Genomic DNA, 26,007 nt, shown 5'->3' with positions numbered 1-26,007 from the left:
TAGACTTGGTACTGATCATTTCTGTAAAGTTTGGATGAAATTGCACCAGTAGTTTATGAGGAGTAGTCCGGACAAGCTTATGTGTATCTGGCAACACACAGAAAAAGAAACCTTTTTATCAAAGGGCCATAACTCGGCTAAAAATCATTCAACCGGAAAACCCGTGCAATATGCGCAAGGACTTGAGCTACAGATCAATCCTGTAAAGTTTCATTGAAATTGCATAAGTGGTATAAGAGAAGTAGTCCGGACAAACTTTAAAATTAAAAATTATTAAAGGGCCATAACTCTGACAAAAATCATTGAACCGGAAAATCCTGACAATATGCACAACTAGACTTGGTACTGATCATTCCTGTAAAGTTTGGATGAAATTGCACCAGTAGTTTATGAGGAGTAGTCCGGACAAGTTTTGTGACGGACGGACGGACAGACAGACGGACAGACAGACGGACAGACAGACGACGGAGAAGTGATCCCTATATGTCGCCACTACTCCGTAGAGGCGACACAAAAATGGTATCTACGGAACTTGATAGAAACTAGCAATGAAGGAATCTTCAGAATGCGAATTTGTCGTGACGTTTGTAAAGATCTATTTCGAAATTCATAGGGATTCTTTTCAGCTAAAAAGTAAGTGCAATTTCTAGATCTACTTCATGTGACTATGTTCTTGTTGCTTATTTTTCTTTTTTTTAAGTTTTCTATCATGCATTGCAACTAAACTGTTACATCTTGTAGATCAAGTTTTGTTAAATAATCATGAAACGACCCCGTGAACCTCATGTAGATTTTAGAAACATGACACGTGCTTTCTCCCGTTCATCTTCAAATGAAGAGTACTTCGGCAATGGCTACGGAAAATAAACAACAGAGATTTACCATAGAGAAATCAAAATTTGTTTTCACAAGAAAAGTAGACACTTTAGAGAAAAATCCTTAAAAATCACAAGGGTGACTTTTTTCTAGTTTACAAAAATATGTTAATTTTTATTCAACCTCGTTTTGTTAATTCATACCAGGCAAAAGTTCATTTCCATTTTTAATGGGACAGACTATATAAAAATATCCTGTTCTTTCAGCCATTTAATGTCATATTGAACCTCATATTTAATACATAATGTGGGTGTAATAAAATGCAAACTAGAACTGCCACTTTCATGGCGTGAATACCCTTTCATACCACTTTGACAGAATTAACAGTGGCCATCTAAAGCTCAAGGACAAACTCTCTGCCAAATCTGAGGTTACTTGAAGCCAGTGCATTTCTAAGTTATGTGCTATACATGCTTCAAAGGTAAAAAAAAAATCAATACACTGCGGACAGGCATTCTTAAGCATTTGAGCAGACAAGCTTATTATAGTAAAATTCCCGTGACCTTGACCTTTGACACAGTCACGTAAAAATCCAAAAGGGTCATCTACTAATCATAGACAATCTCAATATTAAGTATGTCTTCAAGACTGTTGACCAAAGCATTCTGAACCAATTGAGCAGACAAGCTTTTTTTAGTCAAAGGCCCTGTGACCTTAACCTTTGACTCAGTGACTTCAAAATCAATAAAGGTCACCTAATGGTCATGATCAACATCCATGCCAAATATGAAGACTGTGGGTTACAGGTTTTTGAATGATTGGGTGGACACACTTTTTGAATTCAAGGCCCCTGTGTCCTTGACCTTTGACCCAGTGACTTCAAAATCAATAGGGGTCAATATAAGATCATGATCACCCTCCATGCCAAATATAAAGACTGTTGGTCAAAGGTGTTTTAAATGATTTGGCGGGCCATCTTTTTAAAGTCAAAGTCCCTGTGACCTTGACCTTTGACCTAGTGACCTCATATCAATGGGGGTCACCTACTTATCATGACTAACCTCTATGCCAAATATGAAGACTTCTGGTCAAAGAAATCTTAAGTTATTGGGCAACAAGTATTTTAAGTCAAGGCCCCTGTGACCTTTCCCTTTAACCCAGTGATCTCAAAATCAAAAGGAATCATCTATTTAGGTAGAACGCGACACTTTGTGAATTTTCGAGTAGCTTCTTGAAAATGGGCATGCAAAAAGTTGACCATATTTCTGATTGGGTTTCGTTGATTTTATTTCAATAGTTTCAGCCAATTTTTGTAGACACGGCGTCAAAGTTGGCAATCAAAGCCCGTTTTTGAACATGACGTCGTTGCGTGTCCTTGGCCATTGGCAGATTAATTATCTTAAATTTTAAAGCATCCAACGGAAATTATTTTTTCCTTGGCTAAACAGTGAACAATTTCGTTTTACGCCGAAAAATGTTTCAAAAAAGGATAAGAAAAGTCAATTGTGTTGTAAAATTTATGACGTTCAGTTTAGCCGCAATGTTCGGCTTTAAAGCGGCTTATTTAAAAATTGCTGATATAAATTTTTGATTTAAACGTATTTTAAAATGTAAATGTAGTCAAAATAACTAAAAAAATAGGGGGTCACCGACTCAAATTTATCGGTACACGTGATTTTATTTCCCCCACCCCTTGAATAATTTTGTAACGAAATTCGACGTGTGTAGATACGTTTGAGACTTCAAAGTGCGGCAATAATGTTCATCTTATCAGGAGAATTGTTCTAGAGCTTCACTTATACATATGAAACAACAACAACAATGTTCCTTTGCAAATGCTTAAAATTTAAAATGAGACCTGACGATGAAAAAGCATATTTATATTTAAAATCTTAGCCTGGGATTTAGGCGTTGATATGTTTGCTTATTCATAACATACGCGCTATTTTTTACGAACACGTCGCAATTTCTGATTGATATATACTCGATTTTCTGAACAGAAGCAAAGACTGGAACCCAGACTAGTAAAGTTTAAATACAGGAATATTTCAATATAACGTGTTTCTTGAGCAAAAAGGAACCGTCAGCAGTGAACGAAGCTTGCTATATATGTAACAACATTTGTCTAACTACCGGTATCATGGGCTTATCAAGTGCAATTTTATTGAATTTATTATAACTTTTCCATTTTGTGACGTTTATGTTTTCTGAAAAAAAAATGTACGAAAAACAAATTTTCTTTTTGTTTTTAAGCATGATTAGATACTGCATATGGAATTGCAAACAGACGAATGTACAGAAAATGACATCAGGCGTTCAACGGCAACGCGTACGCTGCGCAAACAAGTACAGCGGAGAGTTATCATTGAGGTGTAACTTTTAGATATTGTAATACATTAAAATTAATAATGAAGAAATATGCCATAATGAACAACAAACAACTATATTATGTTTATGTAAATTAAGAAATTTTCGGAAATTCAATCATAAATTAACACATGTACGTAGTCTACAAAAAATGCTGCAAAGCTATCTATACATTTATCACACAGTATGAGTGATATACTGTGAGTGATATGTATTTTATTTCACCTATAAAAAACCAGACTTTGAATTTCATTTGTAAGCTAAAACTATTACAACAATTTGACAGAGTTTATGCTAAATAACTGTGCGAAATATTGACAAAATATACGGTTCATAAATGGAATTTAGTCAATTATATTAGCGTAATGCAACAGTCATGTTTGAAACGTTAGCTCAGTAGGTGTGGGTTACAGATGAAGCACGTTCGATTCTACAAGTAAGTAAACATTTTTAATACATTTTTTCTCGTTTTGCTTATAATTTTAGAATATCGTAATGTTAAAAATAACGTTTAATTGAGGATTCACCATACATGCTGTATTAAAAACATCACTATCAAATCGGCCTTTGTTTGTTTGTTTCATTTTACGCCTTTTCCCAACAGTATTTCAGTCATAAAGGCGGGTAGTTTCCTAACCATCGTTCCTGGAGAGTTACACCAGTACTAGACTGCCTTCCTCCGCGCTAATCTACCAAATCATCTCCCGGGGATCGAACCCACGTCAGAGAGGTTACTGGATTAGAAGTAATCGACTCTAACCCCTCGACCACGGAGGCGGTTAATATCGGTCTTTGCAAATATTCATTATTCACTGTATAGCCAAATTTACGGTATAATTAATTTGAACAGGAAAACTTAAAAACAGTATTTTAAATAGTCATGAAATATAATAAAAGTTACGCTGTAAATACACGTCTGCTGATGTTTAGCAGAACTTATAATACTGCACGTTTGTAACGTCATTTTTCATTGGATAATCGTGACGTTTATATATTTTTGTATTACCCTTCCAGAGTTTTTCCGCCTTTTTGATTGGATATTGATCACCCGAAAGAAATTGATATTACCGAGCCAGACGGTTAATATACACATTAATATCCCCGTTGGGTACCCCTACTTCTAAACAAGATGCGCTGTGGCGATGCGCATACGGTTTCATTTAACGCGATGTAAATTCTAATTTACAAGCACTTTTAAATGTCAAATGATAAATATTTGCTAAAATAGAGTAATCATACATATTCTCATCAGTATTGAAAACAAATATGACCTTGTGAAAGCTTGAAATTAATTCCAAAAAAGTGCGTTCAACAGACTACTCCTTTTCTCTTGTTTACATTCGTTAGGTTCGAAAGAATATACGTCATGCATATATGTGACGTCATGAAGTGGTGAAGGGGTTCCCTAAAGGGAATCTTATTTCGACGTTTCATTTGAAGTAGCGATGATTTATTTTAAAATAGTTTTAACTCGGCAGGGGAAGGGTAATAAAATTATTATTTTGGTTTTGGAGTGATATATGTGGATATATTACCTGTCAAGATTTTATATCACCCGAGCCGAACGCTGTATAATATACACGGCTGCTGTCGATTCATGAAGAATCTTACTTTTTTCTCTAAAAATGATGCTTGCTGTATTATAAATTCGTTATAAAGATTGTTGACAGGTTAAATGGCCGTATATAAACGACTGTTTGCAATATAAGCCTCACCTAACGGCTCGGGTTATATTTACAAATAGCCGTTTATATAGGGCCATATACCCTGTCAACGATCTTTATAACTAATTTGATATAGCGAACCGATCTTTATAACTAACTTTATATAGCGAACCAGGCTGAGCTAGATACTGAACAAAGGAGTGTTGCGATGTAAATCTTTATACAAAATAAATATATTTAAATATGTATTGTCATTTTGTATCAGTATATGCTACTGGCACTGTCGGGGATCTGTCGATGTTTTATATGTTCTGTACACCGACCATTTAATCAGTATGCAATTGACATGTTGATAAAATCGGGAAATATTACATTTTACCCAAAGTTTGAAAATGTTATTCTGACAAATGTCAGATCAGACTATTATTTCTTTCCTCTTGTAGAAAGTGGGTCATTCTGAAGTACATCCTTATTATCTGTTTTATCTACAAAATGTATATTTACAAGAATAAAAATAAATAATATTTTGGTAATATCTGTCGTTGTAGTTAAAATAAATACGTATTTTAGTAAATACGGACATCATACAAAGTCCCCGTATATTTCAAATGTACGGATGACGGTATATTGGTCATATACGTATTGCATGATATACGGTCCCGTACATCTAAGTATTGAAATTTCACTTAATTTTGCTTCGGAATTCCGTATCCTTTATTGTATCCATATATTTTCCGAAGTGGTCATAATGGCGTAAAATTCCGTTTATAGCGGGATTTTGACACAGGGCGATCGTTTTAATGACATAAAAATAACAACGTCCCGTGATAGCGTGACTTTTATCCGAAGGGGTGGGGGAAATAAAATCACATATTCCGAAAAAATTGAGTCGGTGACCCCCTATTGTTTATAGTCATTAAGACTAAGTATATATAAGTACGTTTAAAGAAAAAGATCAAAAAATTATTTCAGGAATTTTTAAATAAGCCGTTTTAAAGCCGAAAATTGCGGCTAAACTGAACGTCAAATTTTACACAAAATTGACAATTTTCTTTCCAGTTTGCAAACATTTTTGGGCCTAAAACGATTAATTTTATATCACCTTATAGGGAAAAAAATCCGTTAGATGCTGTAGAATTTAAGATATTTTGTCTGCAAATGGCGTTGAAATACCCGTAACAGTTGCCAAGGATACGCAACGACGTCATGTTCAAAAACGGGCATTGATGGTCAACTTTGACGCCGTGTGTTCAAAAATTGGCTGAAACTATTCAAATAAAATCAACCGAACCTTATCAGATATATGGTCAACTTTTTGCATGCCAATTTTCAATACGCTACTCGAAAGTTCGCAAAGTGTCGCGTTCTACCTTAATCATGGTTAACGTCTATGCCAGATATGAAGACTCTGGGTCAAAGGAATCTTAAGTTTTTAGGCAGACAAACTTTTTGATGTCCATGCCCCTGTGACTAAACCTTTAGCCTGGTGACGACAAAATGAATAGGGGTCATCTACTCATCATGACTAACCTTCATACCAAATACGAAACTGTGGGTCAAAGGAATCTTAAGTTATTTGGCGGACAACCTTTTTCCAGTCTAGGCCCCTATGACCTTGACCTTTGACCTCAAAATCAATAGAGATCACCAACTTATCATGACCAATCTAAAAATCAAATATGAAAACTGTTGGTCAAAGAAATCTTAAGTTATTGGGCGGACAAGATTTTTGAAGTCAAGGCCCTTGTTACCTTGACCTTTGACCCAGTGACCTCAAAATCAATAGGGCTCATCTGTTTATAATGACTAATCTATATGACAAACATGAAGACTATGGGTCAAAGGAATCTTAAGTTATTGTGTGGACAAGATAGTTTAATCCAGACCCGTGACCTTGACCTTTGACCCAGTGATCTCAAAATCAATAGAGGTCTTCTCCTCATTATGACTAACCTTCATAATAAATATGAAGACTGTGGGTCAAATGTGTCTTATGTTATTGGGCGGACAAGCTTTTTAAAGTCAAGGCTCCTTTGAGCTTGAACTTTGACTCGGTGACCTAAAAATCAATAGGGGTCCTTTACTCATTATGACTAACCTCCATGTTAAATACAAGGACTGTAGGTCAAAGGAATCTTAAGTTATTGGGCGGACAAGGTTTTTGAAATCAAGGTCCCTGTGACTTTTACCTTTGACCCAGTGACCTCAAAATCAATAGAAATCATTTACTGTTAAAGTCCCATCTAACTACTAAGTATGAAAACTGTGGATCAAAGGATTTTTAAGTTATCGGGCGATAAGGAAAAACCGACGGACGGCCGGACGAGGTGATGGCCGGACGGAATAGCTGATTCCAGTATATAATTTCATCATTTTAATTTCTATCTTAATGACTTGTAACAAGTAAGTTAGAAATAGAATTTATAACAAAATGAATAAAGTTATGTGACGGTTACATCAAACCTTTTTCACATATGTTAACGCCTTAGAGTAAATTTTGGTTTTCTTCCCGTAAATCTTCATGATTTTAACGTTTGTCAGGTAATGTTATTTTATGAAAGTAATACTACTATCAATAAATTCTAACTTTTCTTAAATATACTTTTATAATTCTGCAACGACTTATTTTTAATTTGTGGCCATTTTTGACGCTGACCTTAGACTGAAAAATAAATTGAAAGGAATAAAGTTTTATGTTAAAATTGTAAACGTTAACAAACAGCACGGGACAGTTTATACTGTGAATCAAAATAAACTTACGTAAAACTTCAGGTTTTAAAAAACGTATCTGTTTGATGTACCGCCAAAACAGCTGTCATTTTTTGAATGAGACGAAATGTCTTTTTCCGAAAATTACAAAATACACGTGATTGAACATAATTCCTGCCATAATTGGACGTGAATTTCATTTAAATAATGAGACGCTTATTATTTTGTTAAGCATGGTGAATTTTTATAATATGAATCCCCGCCAAGTGAAATTCTAACAGTTGTCATGGTTACAAAAGGTTAAATAAGTAAAACACTAAAATGATCATGTAGAAACATATAAAAGTAAACCCAATGACCATAACAAAAGTACTCAATGTCCTAAAGGAAGACAGAGCAACAAGAAAATCACCTACAAGGGCCCGACGAAGCAAGGCAGAAGACGAACATTAAGACAATTCAGTCCCAAAGGGCTTTACGAACTATCCATCATAGAGTCTCCCACTTGGTCCGTCAGATGCAATCAAAAGAGGAAAGCGTAGTGTCCAACTGTAAAAGGGTTGAACACTAAACATGCAGTATGTCTTAAAATAGTAGGGTCATAACCTCTTTTAATAAAACGTTTAATAATTTTAGTAAAAACAGCAGAAAAATTACCATGACCCAAAATCTTACGAAGTTTGTAAACCACATCGCCATAAAAACCAGGCTGGCTAATCCCTTGTCGCAGAAGAGTTTTTTTAAATCACTATTGAATTTAGAAATTAAATCAAAGTTACGATTGTAAAATTTAGTAAAATATTTCCGTAATTTATGATAGCGGTAGCCCTGTTTTAGAAGCTTGCTGGTAATAAAAATATTCCGCTCGTTGAAATCCTTTACGTTGTTACAAGCTCTAGCGAATCTAATTAACTGAGAAACATAAACCCCGTAGGATGTTGCATGGGGTACGTCTCCATCCAAATGTGGATAATTAACTATACAAAAGTTAAAGTCATCTCTTTTATCATAAATTTTCGTGTGAATAGAAATTGTTGTTGATAGTAATATGAAGATCCAAAAATGATGTACTAAAATTTCAAGAGTTCGTTTTATTAAGTTGTAGTTCATGCGGATAAATGTCAGACAACATTTTTATCAAAATAAGGATTATCTAAATTAAAAATATCATCAAGGTATCTGGAAGTATTATTAAAATGCGACTATAACATCTTGTTGTTTCTTCTTCAGAGAGACTCAACATAAAGTCTCTTCATAGCAGTACAAAAACAAATCGGCGACCAGGGGTGCACAATTAGTACCCATAGGAATTCCTATGATCTGTTTAAATAGGGTATTACCAAACCTGACATAAATGTTGTCTAAAAGAAAAGAGAGTGCTCTACAAACTTCGTCACAGGTCCACATAGTATAATGTTTAACAATACCGTTAGTAAAAAAAGCTTTGTTCGAATTACATGCTAGAAAGGTAACTTTTTCCCGTGCAAAAGTTTTCTGAAAGCCTGAATTCCTTTCAATATAGAAAAACACTATAATTAATCAATTCAGAAAGGTTGCCTCCGTTTAATTTAACTAGAAATAGGGTAAATCCAGGTTTCTTAATGGATCCTAAATAGATCTTATCGTATAAGAAACTGGATTAGATGGAAATATGTGTGACATGTAATCTTTACAATTATCGACAACTAACGCTAGTTCATGGATATAATGATATGTTATCTAATGTATTATTAAACACAATACAAATCATACATTTCAATATCTCTTATTATTTTAAGACCAATATCCTATGAGACAAATTATTGAATATAAAAAAAAGTGTAATAAATTGAAACCATTAGATATAACAAATTAAAATAACCAATCGTCTGCTATTGTTACCCAACTGAATACATTTCGCCTACTTCGGTTAATTATAAGATATTTAATTTTACCCATGGTGCTATATCAGTCAAATATATTTCATATTTGCTAAAAATAAATATGAAATATAAATATGAAAGTGGGCGGAGTCAAAACTCATATTAATTTCAAGGGGCTTCTTTCGCCATTTTTGTTTGAAAAAATGATAAATAAAAAACAACTTTTGTTGAATTTTGTTTTTAAAACTGTCTAGAATGATAGGAAATGGACAAACTAAGAAAATTAATCCGAACATTAATATTTTTAATTCGGTCATTACCGCTGCACAGACGTTTAAAGAGTTGTTTACGTGACGTCACAATGTAGCGCCAAACAGCGCGTGCAAAAACAGTCATAGTACTATATTACAGCGTGCTGTACAATGGCAGTTGCGAGCAAGCACGTGGATTCATCACAATTTTTCTTTTGATAATGAAATTAAATAAAAAGGTCATTTTTTCGTTTTGTCGTAAAATATGGAGTATATTTTCACTTAAGGATGTTTTGGGGAGTTTTCATATAGACATAGATGTAAAATTAAAACTGTTCTATAGAATTTCTTTAAACTTGGCATGTTGTTAGAATATCAATAAACACTATCCACTGAAATTTTGCATATTGACTAAGACGAAGGTAAGCTTCATGAAAATAAGATGAAATAAAAAGTATTGTTTCGCTTCATTGTGAATTATCTGCCCCTGAATTTAACGGAAAAGTCCAATTCAAGGGCAGATAACTCATTAATGAGAACGGTGACCCCATATTTTTCCCTTTAAATTGTTTCTGCTATCATATTCTAATAACATACCAAGTTCAAAGAAATTCTTTTGCACAGTTTTAATTTTGCCTATATGTCTATATGAAAACTCCGGAAAACGTCTTTTACATGAATTAATACACTTGTTACTATATAATATGGTAACAAAATCACCTATGATTTCAACTCATTATGAGTGTCACGTGACCTATTATGAGTAGGCGGCCCGGGGCCAAGAACTCGTTATCATGTCGCTGAATATGTGCACGTGCACAAACTGAAACAATGACGTCACATTTTACGTAATCAAACAGTTAACTGTAAAAGTGAAAGTAGGTTTTAAGCACGAATCGCTTGATTTTATAATGAAAGCTTAAACACAGTTTTTTTACTATTAATTGAAATTTAAAGAAATAAAAGGACAAATTCATTCCGAAAAAAATGAAAATATCAATTGTTTCTAGATTCTACATACTACTCAGTAGAGTACTTTGAACACATCAAAAGTAAACAACTCTGTAGAAGTTACTGTACTCTACAGTACGACAGAAATGCAGACAGGAATTTCAACGAAAGAAATTTCAAAGTTTTTCTTTTTTTACGAAAATGCTACTATTAGATCTACCAAGTGTATTAATTACATTAATGCACGTCACAGTTGTGCCAAAGGTGATATATGTGACGTAATTATTAAAAAATGTGACGCGCTGAAAATAATTACGAAAACTAATCAGGCGCAATTTAGCTTGATATCAAAAATGGCAACATTTATTTTGTTGATGTCGTATTAGAATCGAAATAACATATCAAAATCAGTGATTTTATCACTCGATAAAATCACTGTTTGTCGTTCGGATGCATGTCATCATATAACTCGGGCTACGCCGTCGTGATATAATTCCTCGTATCCGAACTCTAAACTGGGATTTTATTGACCTGTAAAATCACTGTTTGAGATATATTATTTCTTAGATATCACTAAAATTCGTTCTTATTGATTGAATTTGTATGACCCAAAAGTGCGGTCGTTTGTCACACAATGCATATGTTCCTGCGTAGAGCAAATGGGGTGAGGCCAATATGCGTAACGTACTTTTGGGTTGGACCCCATAATACGTAACGCACAATGGGTTCGGACCCTAAACTGAGTTTGTTCTCAAAGTGCGGTGTTACAATGGTTAATGTTATTTATGCTTATCAGAAACATTTTGGTTATTTTAGTGTTATTGATGCTTTCAAACTATTCGATGCTATGGTTAAACCAATTTTAACATACTCATCTGAGATTTGGGGATATAACACATGTCGACTGATCGAAAATGTGCATATATCATTTTGCAAATTTAAAGGGTAACATGTTTAAATAAAAACGTTGCAAGTTTCTTTGCCATTAGTGAATGCGGACGCCTTCCAATTAGTGTCACATATATGTCTAAATGTGTTAAGTACTGGCTGAAATTAACGGAAATGCTACAATATCGGTTACCAAGACAATGCTATATTATGCTTAGAAACTTAGATGAACAAGGACGAATCACATGGGCAACTCATGTTAAACGTATGTTATTTCAATTAGGCCTTGGTTACGCATGGACAGCGAACGGAGTCGGAAATGTTAATACATTCATGCAAGTATTTAGGACACGAGTCTCAGACTACTGTTGACAAGAGATAATGTCTGACATTAATTAATTCATCGCCTAATGCGATTAGTTACAGAATTTATAAAACATCTATTTATCACATAAATCGCGGCGCAGGAGTGTAATAAAGCGATTTAATAAAAACGATATTACACTAGTGTAGTAACACTCTAGTGTAGTAACACTTTGACGTGACGTCATTTGCGCTATACAGAAACATAGCATTAAAGCGCGCCAATGTTAGCGTTACACTATGTGCGCGTCCTTGAAAAATTACTCATTTTTACAGTTTACTGTTCTTATTTTATATTATGTGATAAATAGAATATTATATTCGTGTAGTTTCAATACCAAATTTATTGAACTCGTTGAATAAAACAATATTATGCTCGCCAGAGGCTCGCATAATATGTTTTTATTCAACTCGTTCAATAAATTTAGTATTAAACTACACTCATTCAATATCCTCTATTTATAACGAATGTTATTTGTCACTGAGTATGCCTTATGCATATAGACGCGCATTGGCAAATTTTAGATGCAGTGGCCATGATTTGAAAATTGAAACAAGAAGGCACTTAAATATTGACAGAGACTTTAGATTTGTTCATTTTGTCTTAAACGTAATGTGAATGTTGTGGAAAATGAAATGCATTGTTTTATTGACTGTCAGCTGTACATCGACCTTAGACACTTAAACGTCTGTATTGGAATGTGATTGTAAACAGTAATGAACGCTTTTATACTATAATGTCAGAAACAGCGAAAGACAATATTAGAAAATTGGCAAAAATTATCTATGAAGCAAAATAGTTTAAGAAAACTTCAAATAATTAAAAAAATTAAACATGTATATTGTCATGTTTTTAATTTATTTTAATGTGCCATAAATTTCAGTTACTCCATTTGTTGAAACGACCGTTTCTCTATGTAACCATTTACCTTTATGTTTAAATAATATATCTAAAGTAATAGTTACCTTTTAAACACTGATATTAATCATATTGGCATTTGTACATTATATGTTTAATTAATATTACCTTTATTTCAACTTAAATATTCAATATTACCATTATACTAATTACTTATAAATATTCTCATAATTATGTATATTACATAGTATTACATTTTTATTACCCTTCTAGATTTTTTCCGCCTTTTTGATTGGATATTAAATACCCGAAAGAAATTGATATTACCGAGCCACGCGGGTAATATACACACTAAAGTTCCCTGTTTGGTAACCCACGTTCTAAACAACATGCGCTGTGGCGATGCGCGTACGGTTTCATTTTACGCGATGTTAATTCCGATTTACAAGCACTTTTTAATTGTCAAATGATAAATATTTACCAAATGAGAGTAATCATACATATTCTTATCAGTATTGAAAACAAATATGATCTTGTGAAAGCTTGATATTAATTCCAAAAAAGTGCGTCCAACAGACTACTCCTACCACATGTATTTATGTGACGTCATGAAGTGATGAAGGGGTATCCTAAAGGGGATCTTATTTCGACGTTTCATTTGAAGTAGCAATTAGTTATTTTAAAATCGTCTTAACTCGGCAGGGGAAGGGTAATAAAATTACTATTTTGGTTTGGGAGTGATATATGTGGATATATTACCTGCCAAGATAAAATATCACCCCCGCCTATCTTGACAGGTAATATATCCACATATATCACTCCGAAACCAAAATAACATATAATATCTCACTTTTTGTTAAATTGAAAATATGATTGTATTTTGGGCTGAAGGCCAAATAATACGAATAAACACATTGTCATTGTCATTGTGTCTCTTAAAATACAATGCTAGAACTGAAACAGACAATACACCCAATATTAAACATGAGGAAAAAGACCAAGATGGAAGAGTTACAATCACGGAACGCAGCCTGAATGTACACACAGTCTGACATGACTACATATTTCTCAATTTGTGGCATTAAACAACATTTGCTAGTTCTAAAGTCAAAGAAATAGAGGATATTTGGCTGCTCCACTTGTGAGAATATTGCTTTTAAAGCTCATTCGATGAAATACTTTTTTAACTTACACACAACCAAAAAAAATTGTCTTTTAAGTTATGCTTAAAAACAACTTTAAATGAAATTTCCTAAATATTAACTTAAATATTAAAATCTGTGTTTCCCACTGGTAGTATCATTGTCATTTTAGTCGAATTTCTTAAAAAGTACAAGAAGTCATGAGCTGAAGAATTAGTTCGACAATCAACGTTAAATGACAATGATTATTTATTTATTAAAAAAAATATGAATGATCGCTTGTTTCATTAGTAAAAGCAAACAATTCTAGCAGACTTTGTGTAATATAAGCGGCCGCCATTTTAAAAAGTTGTGTATTTCATGGGAGGAGAATACTTGTGTTTGATTCATATAAAGAATACCTTTTGTTTTGCATGTAAGACTGAAATATATTTCAGTGAGTGAACACCAGATGCAATATTTTCACGAGTGTCGTAGCTACGAGTGAAAATATAATAGCTGGTGTTCACGAATGAAATATATTTCAATCTCATACGTAAAACAAATAAATTTTCTTTTTATTTCATGTTTTTAAAGCGATTTTAAATATTTAGTCAGACAAATAAGGATTAGAACACCACACTAAATACCGTATTCAGGTATATACCGGATAAAGCGTCTGAATGATAAAATGCTAAAATCTTGCCTTTTTACTCAACGGAATGAACTTTTAAAGGTCTAGTTCATCTTTTCAATCCGATGTATGTATGATAATGAATGAAAAATGTAAAAATCTGCGAAAAAAACAATATTTGTCTATTTTGTGAACATGATTTCTGCAAGCGTATAGACGTACTGTTCCAATCCTGTATTGAGTTAAATCCTTGAAATATAATAGTTTTGTTAAACTTTCTCTAATTTTATTACATTTTAACATGATGTATGATGATATCCACTTTCTTTTCCTAAAGAAGCAAAATTTGCGTATGATGGCATTTATTTTTGCCTGTTATTTCATTTAGTAATGATATTCTTTTCATCCGCATTCAGATATAGTTTGGTAACAGTGAAATTTAAATTGGGAAACATGGAATTGTTGAAAAGCTGCATAACGGACACTGGGCTGTTTACTTGTTCTTCGGGCTGATGGCTGACATTGCTTTTCAAGTTTTCATATTGCACTAGGCAGTTATTGCTGGTAGGATACCTAAATATGTCCAAATGTCATCAAGAGCAGTGTTGAATGTGGGAGGAATTGTAATTTTTAGACTGTAAAAATGAAACAAAAAATTTTGAGACGCTATTTGGTGATTGGTAATTTGAAAGAATTGAAGAAAGTTTTCTTCTTTTTATTACTTTTGAATTTTTAAGTTATTTATTAATTTCAGCTTTGCTTTTCTCTTAACAGCACTGACAATGTCAGAATAATTATTGTCAGCAAAAATATGAATGAGGTCACATGGGGAAACCTGAAAAAGTAGCCTCGTCGAAATTATATGAGGATATTGAATGAGTGTAGTTTAATACTAAATTTATTGAACGAGTTGAATAAAATCATATTTTGCGAGCCTATGGCGAGCATAACATTGTTTTATTCAACGAGTTCAATAAATTTAGTATTGAATCTACACGAATATAATATTCTTTTTATCACATATATAAAATAAGAACAGTAAACTGTTAAAATGAGTAATTTTTCAATGACGCGCACATAGTGCAACGCTAACATTAGTGCGCTCTAACGCTATGTTTATATAGCGCAAATGACGTCACGTCAAAGTGTTATTACACTAGTGTAATATCGTTTTTATTAAATGGCTTTATTACACTCCTGCGCCGCGGTTTATGTGATAAATTTTGATAATTTTCATTGTGAAATTATAAAATTTATTACGTGATTCTCGGTGGTTTATAAAAATATATCAGTGAAACAAAAACTTATTATTTCACTGTTTTAACAAGTGAAAATATCAATTTAATAATTTCACTTTTTGAATATTTGAGCCCGTTACTTTGTTTATTAAAATACAAGCGTTCACAGTACTGGAAACCAACTAATGACGTGACGTTGTAAATGACGTCACTCTGTATTATTATTTGGCGCACTTTTCATTTAGTACTAGGTTAAATTGTCTTTTTAAACGTTTCTTTGCATATAATAAAAAAGAAAATTTGTTTAATTAAGTCTAAGATCGAAATACGAGGGCTGTTAAAAAAGTTCGTGGACTGCGGCTCTACTGTTTACATCTTTTAATTTGCGTATATGATTTTACAAGAGATCTATATGAAAATATGTCCTTAATAAACAGTGAAAAAATCAATAAAATATGTTTACAAATAACAATTCTGTGACAGTTACAAATAACAAGGGGTGCACAATCCGGCGCACGCTCATGATGAAACAAAATGACGTTCGTGACGTCACAATATAAATGAAAAATTTTACCAGCGTCATTGGTTCTGAAAGTACTCTTTTTAGTGTTACATTACATTATCTGCGGATAATATACCAATAGAGAAAAACAGAATCCCTAAAGAAAGTCCAACACAACAAAATTGAAAATGTTGCAGGCTCGGTTTGATTGAGCCTGTTCATGGACGGTACTGGAAAGTGCAAGTTACCGTCCACGCCCCCTAGCACCGGCTTAAGCAGAATTCAACATTTAACACGAAAATGGCGAAATTTTGAATTTAGAAACATCCGCAGATGTGTTCATACGGCGGTCATCATGGAACCTTCAATGTGACACAGTAGTGCCATTCCATGAAAAGCGGCGTATGGTCCCCAAGTAAAAGAATGCTTTTGCCCTAAACGAGAAAACAATGGGCGGAACCAAATAAAATGGAATTTTGAAAGGGGATCTGAGGTTATGTAGCCTGCATATCACAGATAAGACGTCAAAAGACAAATTTAAAAAGCAGGCAACATATCCTAAGGGTGATTATACAGTATTCAAGTAGGAATACTGGAACCACCCAAGTTGAAAATGTCCAAAAAGAAGAAACTACAAGTACCACATAACATGTATTATGTCAAAAATAATGTCAAAAATAATGTCAAAAAAGGGTGATTATACAGTATTCAAGTAGGAATACTGGAACCACCCAAGTTGAAAATGTCCAAAAAGAAGAAACTAAAAGTACCACATAACATGTATACAAAACAATAATGCCAAAACCATTTTTCTGTTTGTGATGATGACCCGAGATATGAAGTGGTCATCTTTTCGCTCCATTCTCCGTATAAAGGTCGGTCCGAGTCACGCATACTTTCCGCTCTTTATCGGGATTTTTGAGTAATTTCGACACTTAAAGGACAGTGTTAATAAGTAAATTCAATGGTTGATTAATATTATCAATTTGAAACCGCCCTCGTCCAATCTTTAAACAAAATGATTATCAATGATAAAGAAAAATAGTTTATCTTTAACTGACAATTACTCTATGCGGTAAATCTACTGAACACCGGCTAGCATTAATTGTCAAACGGATCAGGGTAAATACACGTAACACAAATAATAACTACAATTATTTATTGTAAATACGCATTTTTCCTGATGAATAAAATAAAAAAGTATTTTCATTAAATTAAATTGTTTTGTCAGAATTGAATGCATAGACTTGATGCAGAAATTAAACATGTCGGACATCTCGCAAAACTTTCATAATGTCTGGACTTCTGTAGATCTTTTGCAATTGACGTTACAAACGTCCCAACAATTTGCCGCTAAAAATTATCCATCGCCTTTTCTGTCTGTGAGCATGTATTTGCCGTATTTGAATCGCTTGCGCGACCTGAAACCAAGAGACTTGCTCGCCAACTCATTGCTCTTTGTTAATTTAATCACCTCATTAAAAAATATAAAGGAATATCCCACATTTATTGGTAAAAATTTCCAAAAGAGCGAATTTCTAGTTTTTAAACGGGCTTTATACTTTCTAACTTACCCGTCTGTCTACTGCTGTTCAAAACCTGTTTGTTAAGCTATTCAACGTCCAAACGGCGTCAAATTTCAGATTTATGTCATTTAGATATTAATAGATGATTATTTGTATTTTACTTCATAAAACAATCATTCTGTTTGTTTCAACATTAGTTTATATTTAAACATTATATGAAAATTTCGGCGTGCGCCGATGTTGCGTTGCCATGGTTATTAAAGTGCACCTAACTCTTAAAGGAAATAAAAGTTAACAATAAAAGTAAATCTACTTTTAGAAATAAAGACACTCTTTCGATTCATATCCACTAAGAGTGTTTTTATGAACCAAGTAAAAAATGACAGCAAAAATCCACGAACTTTTTGAACATACCTCGTATATTTTACCCCGTGAACACCAAAAGTTCATATTTCACTTGTGGCTGCGCAACTCGTGAAATATACCTTTTAGTTCTCACACGGTGAAATATATTCCGATCTTACTTTAAACTTACCAAATATCCTCCACATATTTTCATAGATAAATCAGTAATCCACTGAAAAACATTAAAAAAAAATGTTAATCTATTCATTTGTGACTGTGTCACTGATTTTGTCGTATGATCTTGTTGTTGTTTTTAACAATACTCACAATATCAAAATCTTCAGATCCCTCTGATGCCAAAGAAACTTCAAAAGCGGCACCATGCTCAACGTCAATATAATACGCCATTGTCTGAAATAGATGATACAGCAATTAAAAATATACCTACAGATATTTTCCGTGTTTTACAATATTTACCTCCTTTGCCAACAGTGGTAGCCATAATTGGCGTCCGCGCCAAAGCGCGACGCCCCTTATGGAATGAAACTAGTTTGCTTAAAAAGAAGCATGCGAGAGGTTTTTTTGCTGCTGTGGTTCGAAAATATTTCGGGATATTTTTTATAAACTACAATTATTCAACAAAATAGAATTTATTAAATGTATTGAATATAGAGTATCATAATGAAAGTTTGTTTTACACTACATTTTTTATATTTTTTTAAAGATTATATGCCGGAGAAATGGACTTTTTTCTTGGCGCACCCGCACTCCAGAGCAAGCCCATTGATCGGCTAATTTTTGCTAAGTTAACTTATTTTGACGGCAGAGAAAGGGAAAGCGACAAAAATATCCTATTCAGATGCTCGTTCATTGGTTCCGTTTTGTCCGGGGTTTCATATTGTGACAAAAGGGCACGTGTTTTATGTTTGACTATGATACAAAAGAGAATGAACATAAAAACAAACGGCAATCTGATTAATACTTGGGGGCTACGTCCCTTATACAAATCAGATAGCCTCATGTTTCGATGTTCTTTCTATTACTAAATTTAAAATAAATGATATATAGAGGATATTTGTTTGTTTTGCATGTAAGGTTGAAATATAATATCAACAACATTTGCTAGTTCTAAAGTCAAAGAAATAGAGGATATTTGGCTGCGCCACTTGTGAGAATATTCCTCTAAAAGCTCAATCGATGAAATACTTTTTCATCTTACACAAAACTAGCAAATTTTCTTTTAAGTTATGCTTAAAAACAACTTTAAATGAAATTTCCTTAATATTAACTTAAATATTAAAATATGTGTTCCCCACTGGTAGCATCATTTTAGTCGAATTTCTTATAAAGTACTAGAAATCATGAGCTGAAGAATAAGTTCGACAATCAACGTTAAATGACAATGATTTTTTATTAAAAAAATATGAATGATCGCTTGTTTTATTAGAAAAAGCAAACAATTCTAGCAGAACTTCCGACCTAAGTTACGTTACAAAAAAATGTACTTACGGCGAATTTATATTAGACCAGACTTTGTGTAATATAAGCGGCCACCAATTTTAAAAAGCTGTGTATTTCACGGGATGAGAATAATTGTGGTTGATTCATATATAGGATACTTTTTGTTTTGCATGTAAGATTGAAATATATTTCAGTGAGTGAACACTAGATGCAATATTTTCATGAGTGGCGTAGCCACGAGTGAAAATATAATAGCTGGTGTTCACGAATGAAATATATTTCAATCTTATACGTAAAACAAATAAATGTTCTTTTTATTTCATGCTTTTTAAGTGATTTAAGTATTTTTTTAAACTGATTTTGCCATGTAACGTCGCGCATTCTCCTTTTTGACGTCATCAATTTTGAAAATTTCTCTAACTTTGTTACATTTTTAACATGATGTATGGTGACCTCGACTTTCTTTTCCTAAAGAAGCAAAATTTACGCATGACGGCATTTATTTTTTGCCTGTTATTCAATTTAGTTATGATTTTCTTTTCTGGTGATTGTGTAAATCTACCTGACTTTCGCTCATCTTTCACTGAATTGTCACTATGTTTTCCTTTTTTATTCCTTTTATTTCCACCTATTTAGCCCAAATAATATGCCCAAACAACACTAAAACACACTGATCGCACATTTACAAAAGTTTACTACATATTATATCTTTAACATCCAAAAATTGAACAAATTCTCATCTTTTTCAAGAACCGGGAAAAACACCTGTTTACACCTTGATCACGTGACTTACCATTAAAGAGTAACGTCTTCGCAGCCATATGCGGCTATCCCTTTTTCCAGTTCGATTACATAAAAAATATATTTGGCCAGTTTTCTTACGTACCGCGTTGAAAATCCTGTCAGGTATCCGCCATATATTGCACAATTTTGCGTTACTTATTGCACGAATCGTGCGTTATTTTTACATAGCGGCGTTACTGGATATACACGATGTTATTTACAAGTGACATTCACAGGGACGCTGATCATTTCCGCTACGCTAGTCTAGTTTAATCAGGATGATAACGCTTTATCAGAAACTCGTGCTTACTTTATAGGCGGGGCTTAGTATGCTTAGTGTTCTGTCCCATGATTCGAATTATCAAATAAATATTTTTCAGTAGAGCTATACAATTTTTTTTTTAATTATACAATATATATTTTCAAATTTAGAACCTACATAAAGAAACTTATCGCACACAATTATTTTTTTATGATGAACAAATATTCAGCAGGATTGAATAAATATTATGATATAGCATATAAAATTAGAGTTACACATGTATACAATATAAATATTGGATATAGAACAAAAATTTAATTTATTGAATATTGCAACGTACACGCCTTATATTACTGAGCGCTGTACAATTGCAGTTGATTTGCAAGCAAAGGGATTCGTAACCATTTTCTTTGATAATGAAATTAAATAAAAAGGTTACTTTTGCGCTTTTCGTGAAAGAATAAGATCATTTAGATGGTTTATATTTCCACTCAACATGATAAAATGCCACATAATTTTAATCGCCGCCCCAACTCTTGAAAATATGTGGCACTTTATCATGTTTCGTGAAATTATATTCCATATTTCACTCAAACGAAAAAAATGCTCTTAATATTTTCGAAACAAATTTTCCACAGCTGCAAAAAAGACGACCTCTCGCATGCTTCTTTTTAAAGAAGCAAACCTGTATCCCTTGTTTTCAAAAAAAAAACAAAGACATTAGAAAAAAAGTTACGTATAAGTGACTGAAGATATTGCAACAAAATAATGGATTACCTCTTTCCTTTCAAATCTGAACTTTTTAACTGTTCCATTTTCCATCATGTGAACATACTTAATATGCGGAACGTGATGATTTCTTTTTAGATTTTGAAAATGTTCATGCAATTCATCTGTTGACACGTCAACATCTAATTGGTCAGGAAACTGGTCGATATACCTTCTTTGTCTTTTATCTGTAGCTACAACCTTCACCTTAACTGAAAATTAGTACTAAAAGTCTTGGATGAACAATCACTCTTAGTCTATGGCTCAATGGGCACATTTTCCATAAGTTTTTCTTACAAATATTAATAAAAACAATAAAGGTATCATTTGATTAAATATATAGGGGATATTTGTTTGTTTTGCATGAAAGATTGAAATATAATTTCACTGAGTGAACACCAGATGCAATATTTTCACGAGTGGCGTAGCCCTGAGTAAAGATATATAATAGCTGGTGTTCACGAATGAAATATATTTCAATCTTACATGCAAAACAAATAAATTTTCATTTTATTTTATGTATTTTAAGTGATTTTAAGTATATTTTATTACTGATTTTGCCGCGTAACGTCACGCATTCTCCTTTGTGACGTCACCATCGTCATCAATTTTGAAATATAGTTCTGTTAAATTTCTCTAATTAAAGACAAATTTTGATAATTTTTTAACATGATGTATGATGTCATTGACTCTTTTTCTAAAGAAACAAAATTTACGTATGATGGCAATTATTTCTGCCTGTTATTTCATTTAGTTATGATTTTTTTTCATCCGCATTCAGATATAGTGCGGCTAGAGTGAAAATTATATTTTATAAATTTCACTAGTCTAGTTGTTTATTGGAATATAAACAGTTGATATATTACAATAAAACACTGGAAAGCATGAAATAAATAGAGGATATTTGTTTGTTTTGCATGCCACTCGTGAAAATATTGCATCTGGTGTTCACTCAGTGAAATTATATTTCAATCTTATATGTAAAACAAATAATTTTTTTTTATTTCATGCTTTTTCAAGTGATTTATGTCATGTATGTATTTTTTACTGATTTTGCCGCGTATCGTCGCGCATTCTCCTTTGTGACGTCATCACATCTGACACATCATGACGTCACATCATCAATTTTGAAATATAGTTCTGTTAAATTTCTCTAATTTTGTTACATTTTAACATGATGTATGGTGACATCGACTTTCTTTTCCTTAAGAAGCAAAATTTACGTATGACGGCATTTATTTCTGCCTGTTATTCCATTTAGTTATGATTTTCTTTTCATCCGCATTCAAATAAAGTCCGGCTACAGTGAAAATTATATTTTATAAATTTCACTAGTTGTTTATCGGAATATAAACATCTGATATATTACAATAAAACACCGGAAAGCATGAAATAAATATCTTAAACAATTGATAGCCTTCAGAGTTATTTAGTATGGGTATTGATATGATTAAATAGAGGATATTTGTTAAGTTCAGTGTAAGATCGGAATATATTTCACCGGGTGAGCACCAAAAGGTATATTTCACGAGTGGCGCAGCCACGAGTGAAATATGAACTTTTGGTGTTCACAGGGTGAAATATGTTACAATCTTACACTAAACTAAACAATTTTTTGTTTTTATTACATGCAAAGAAACGTTTTAAAAAGACATTTAACCTAATACTGAATGATAAGCGCGCCAAATAATAATACAAGGTGACGTCGTAAATACGTCATTAAGTTGGTACCCAGTACTGTGCACGCTGATATTTTACTGAAACAACGTAAGGGGCTTAAATTCAAAACAGTGAAATTATCAAAGTGGTAATTTCACTGTTTCAACAGTGAAATTACCAGTTTTTTATTTCATGCTTTCCAGTGTTTTATTGTAATATATCAGATGATTATATTCTGATAAACCACTAGTGAAATTTATAAAATATAATTTTCACTGTAGCCGGACTTTATCTGAATGCGGATGAAAAGAAAATCATAACTAAATGGAATAACAGGCAGAAATAAATGCCGCCATGCGTAAATTTTGCTTCTGTAGGAAAAGAAAGTCGATGTCAGCATACATCATGTTAAAAATGTAACAAAATTAAGAGAAATTTAACAGAACTATATTTCAAAATTGATGATGTGACGTCATTGATGTGATGAACGTCACAAAGGAGAATGCGCGACGTTACGCGGCAAAATCAGTAAAAAATTACTTAAAATCACTTAAAAACGCATGAGATAAAAAGAAAATTTATTTGTTTTACATATAAGATTGAAATATATTTCATTCGTGAACACCAGCTATTATATTTTCACTCGTGGCTACGCCACTCGTGAAAATATTACATCTGGTGTTCACTCAGTGAAATTATATTTCAATCTTACATGCAAAACAAACAAATATCCTCTATATATCACTGATATATTTCTATAAACCACCGAAAAGCATGTAATAAATAATGATATTTTTCTAGAACAATTTATTATCTACTAGTTTACATATCGATGCCTTGGTGCAAAAGGGTTGTAACTCAATATTTTGAAATTATTCAGGAGAGACAAAAAAAACTTATCTATTCTTTTACGTTCTAATAAAATACTTCTTTAATTTTGGTTTTTTGAGCTTTCATTCATTTTACTGATATAAAAATTGATTGGAAAGGTTATTTCATTTTTTGTCAGCATAAAGAGATAATTGATAAAGTTTCAGTTAACAACCCTTTTGCACCAAAAAAATAAAAAAATTTCAAAAAATGATTTGGTGCGCGAAAGGGTTGTAAACTAAAATTTTTTGCTTTAAATCTCTGATAAATGTAAAATGGGTTAAATGAACAGATCTAAGCTAAGTTGTGTTTAGTATGAAACTAATTAAAATATGGCCTGGATTAATTCAGTTGAAAAAACCTTCAATTTTATGTTTTTAAAATAAAATTTCAGTCAAATGAATTTTTTAAAAAATTTCACTTTATATATAATATTTTTTTCCATGTGACACACAGTTCAGATTGTCAAACCCATATAAGTACCAAATATGTTTTGTCTTTGCAAGAATCAAAGTTCAAAAAAGTGTAAACTTACATAATGACAAAACCATCTAAGATGTTAATATAAGCCTTTAGAAAATGAGAACACTCTCATTTTATTTTACATGTATACATAGGCTTTTCTTAATTTGAAAACTTAGATAATTTCCAGGATGTGCTTTTGTGTACAAATTATATTATTTAAGCATTATCCAGGATCTTATTTACTATTAAGCCAAAATTATGAGAAAGATGATAATAGATGTTCTAAGCTTCTAAGCTCATGCTATTCTTACAACTCTTTACAGTCCCAAATTTCATTGTTTATTATGATATAAATCAGTCAGTAATTAAATGAGAAAAAAATAAGGCCTGCAAGTAATAACAATTACAAAATGCAATCCCCCGCCCCAATAAAATTCACAGCTGTGCACACAAACGCACATACAGCTGAGGAAGAGATTAACATCTTTAAGAATGATTTTAAATAGCAGATAGAATATATCTGATAATTTACTTATAGAAAAACATGCTACTGTCTTTTGATATCAATTTTATCAGGCTCGGCTGATATGGGCAGAAAGGGCTCGGCAAGCCTCGCCCTTTCTAGCCCATATCAGCCTCGCCTGATAAAATTGATATCAAAAGACAGTAGCATGTTATTCTCTATTTATCTAACAGAAATTCTAACACGACCTGCATTTTTCCCTATTGAACATAGAAAAAGCGAAAGGGTGTGTTATTATGCTATAAAATCACTGTTTGGCGTTCTATATTTAGACGTGCGACGTAATCATTATACACGTGACGTAACCACTAAAAATGTGACGCGCTGACAATAAGTATGGAAACAAATCAGGCGTAATTTAGCTTATTATCATGTACTTCAGCATTTATTTGTTGATGTCGTGTTAGAATCGCAATAATATATCCAAATCAGCGATTTTATTGCTTGATAACATCACTGTTTGTCGTTCGGATGCGCATCATTATATCACTCGGGCTACGCCCTCGTGATATAATTCCCCGCATCCGAACTCCAAACAGTGATGTTATTCAGCAATAAAATCACAGTTTGGGATATATTATTTCTTAAACAAAGGGTCAATAACATATTTTACTTAATATTCAAACACTACCCGCATTTTTCCCTATTGAGCATAGAAGATCGAAAGTGTGAGTTATTATGCAATAAAATCACTGATTAAGACAAATGACGTAATCATTATACACGCAAAGTAACCACTAAAATGTGACGCGCTGAAAATGAGTACGGAAACAAATCAGGCGCAATTTAGCTATATATAAGGTACAGCATTAAAATTTCATTTGTTGATGTCGTGTTAGAATCAAAAGTAATATATCCAAATTGGTGATTTTATCACTTAATACAATCACTGTTTGTTGATTGAATGTGCATTGATCATTATATCACTCGGGCTGCCCCCTCGTAATTCCACACATCCGACCTCCAAACAGTGATTTTATTGAGCGATAAAATCACAGTTTGGGATATATTATCTTAATTATCTACACATAAACACCTTTTATTTAAGAAATAATATATCCCAAACTGTGATTTTATTGCTGAATAACATCACTGTTTGGAGTTCGGATGCGGGGGAATT

The 26,007-nt window shown here is 32.7% G+C and overlaps 1 protein-coding gene across 1 annotated transcript in view; it reads right to left on the bottom strand.

Moving 5' to 3' along the window:
- LOC132721035 (A disintegrin and metalloproteinase with thrombospondin motifs 19-like) overlaps positions 1–26,007 on the bottom strand; it is a gene marked incomplete at its 3' end in the record, with an annotated part of 85,825 nt that overhangs the window by 46,415 nt on the left and 13,403 nt on the right. Inside the window, 2 exon segments of the mRNA XM_060705284.1 lie at positions 18,424–18,507; positions 21,380–21,582. Coding sequence (XP_060561267.1) covers positions 18,424–18,507; positions 21,380–21,582 — 287 coding nt within the window.

Source organism: Ruditapes philippinarum, unplaced genomic scaffold (genome assembly GCF_026571515.1).
Source record: "Ruditapes philippinarum isolate M1 unplaced genomic scaffold, ASM2657151v2 ctg1870_1_1_1_1, whole genome shotgun sequence".
Lineage (NCBI taxonomy): Eukaryota > Metazoa > Mollusca > Bivalvia > Venerida > Veneridae > Ruditapes > Ruditapes philippinarum.
Note: the sequence above shows the minus strand (reverse complement) of the source record. Positions and strands in the feature narration are given on the sequence as shown.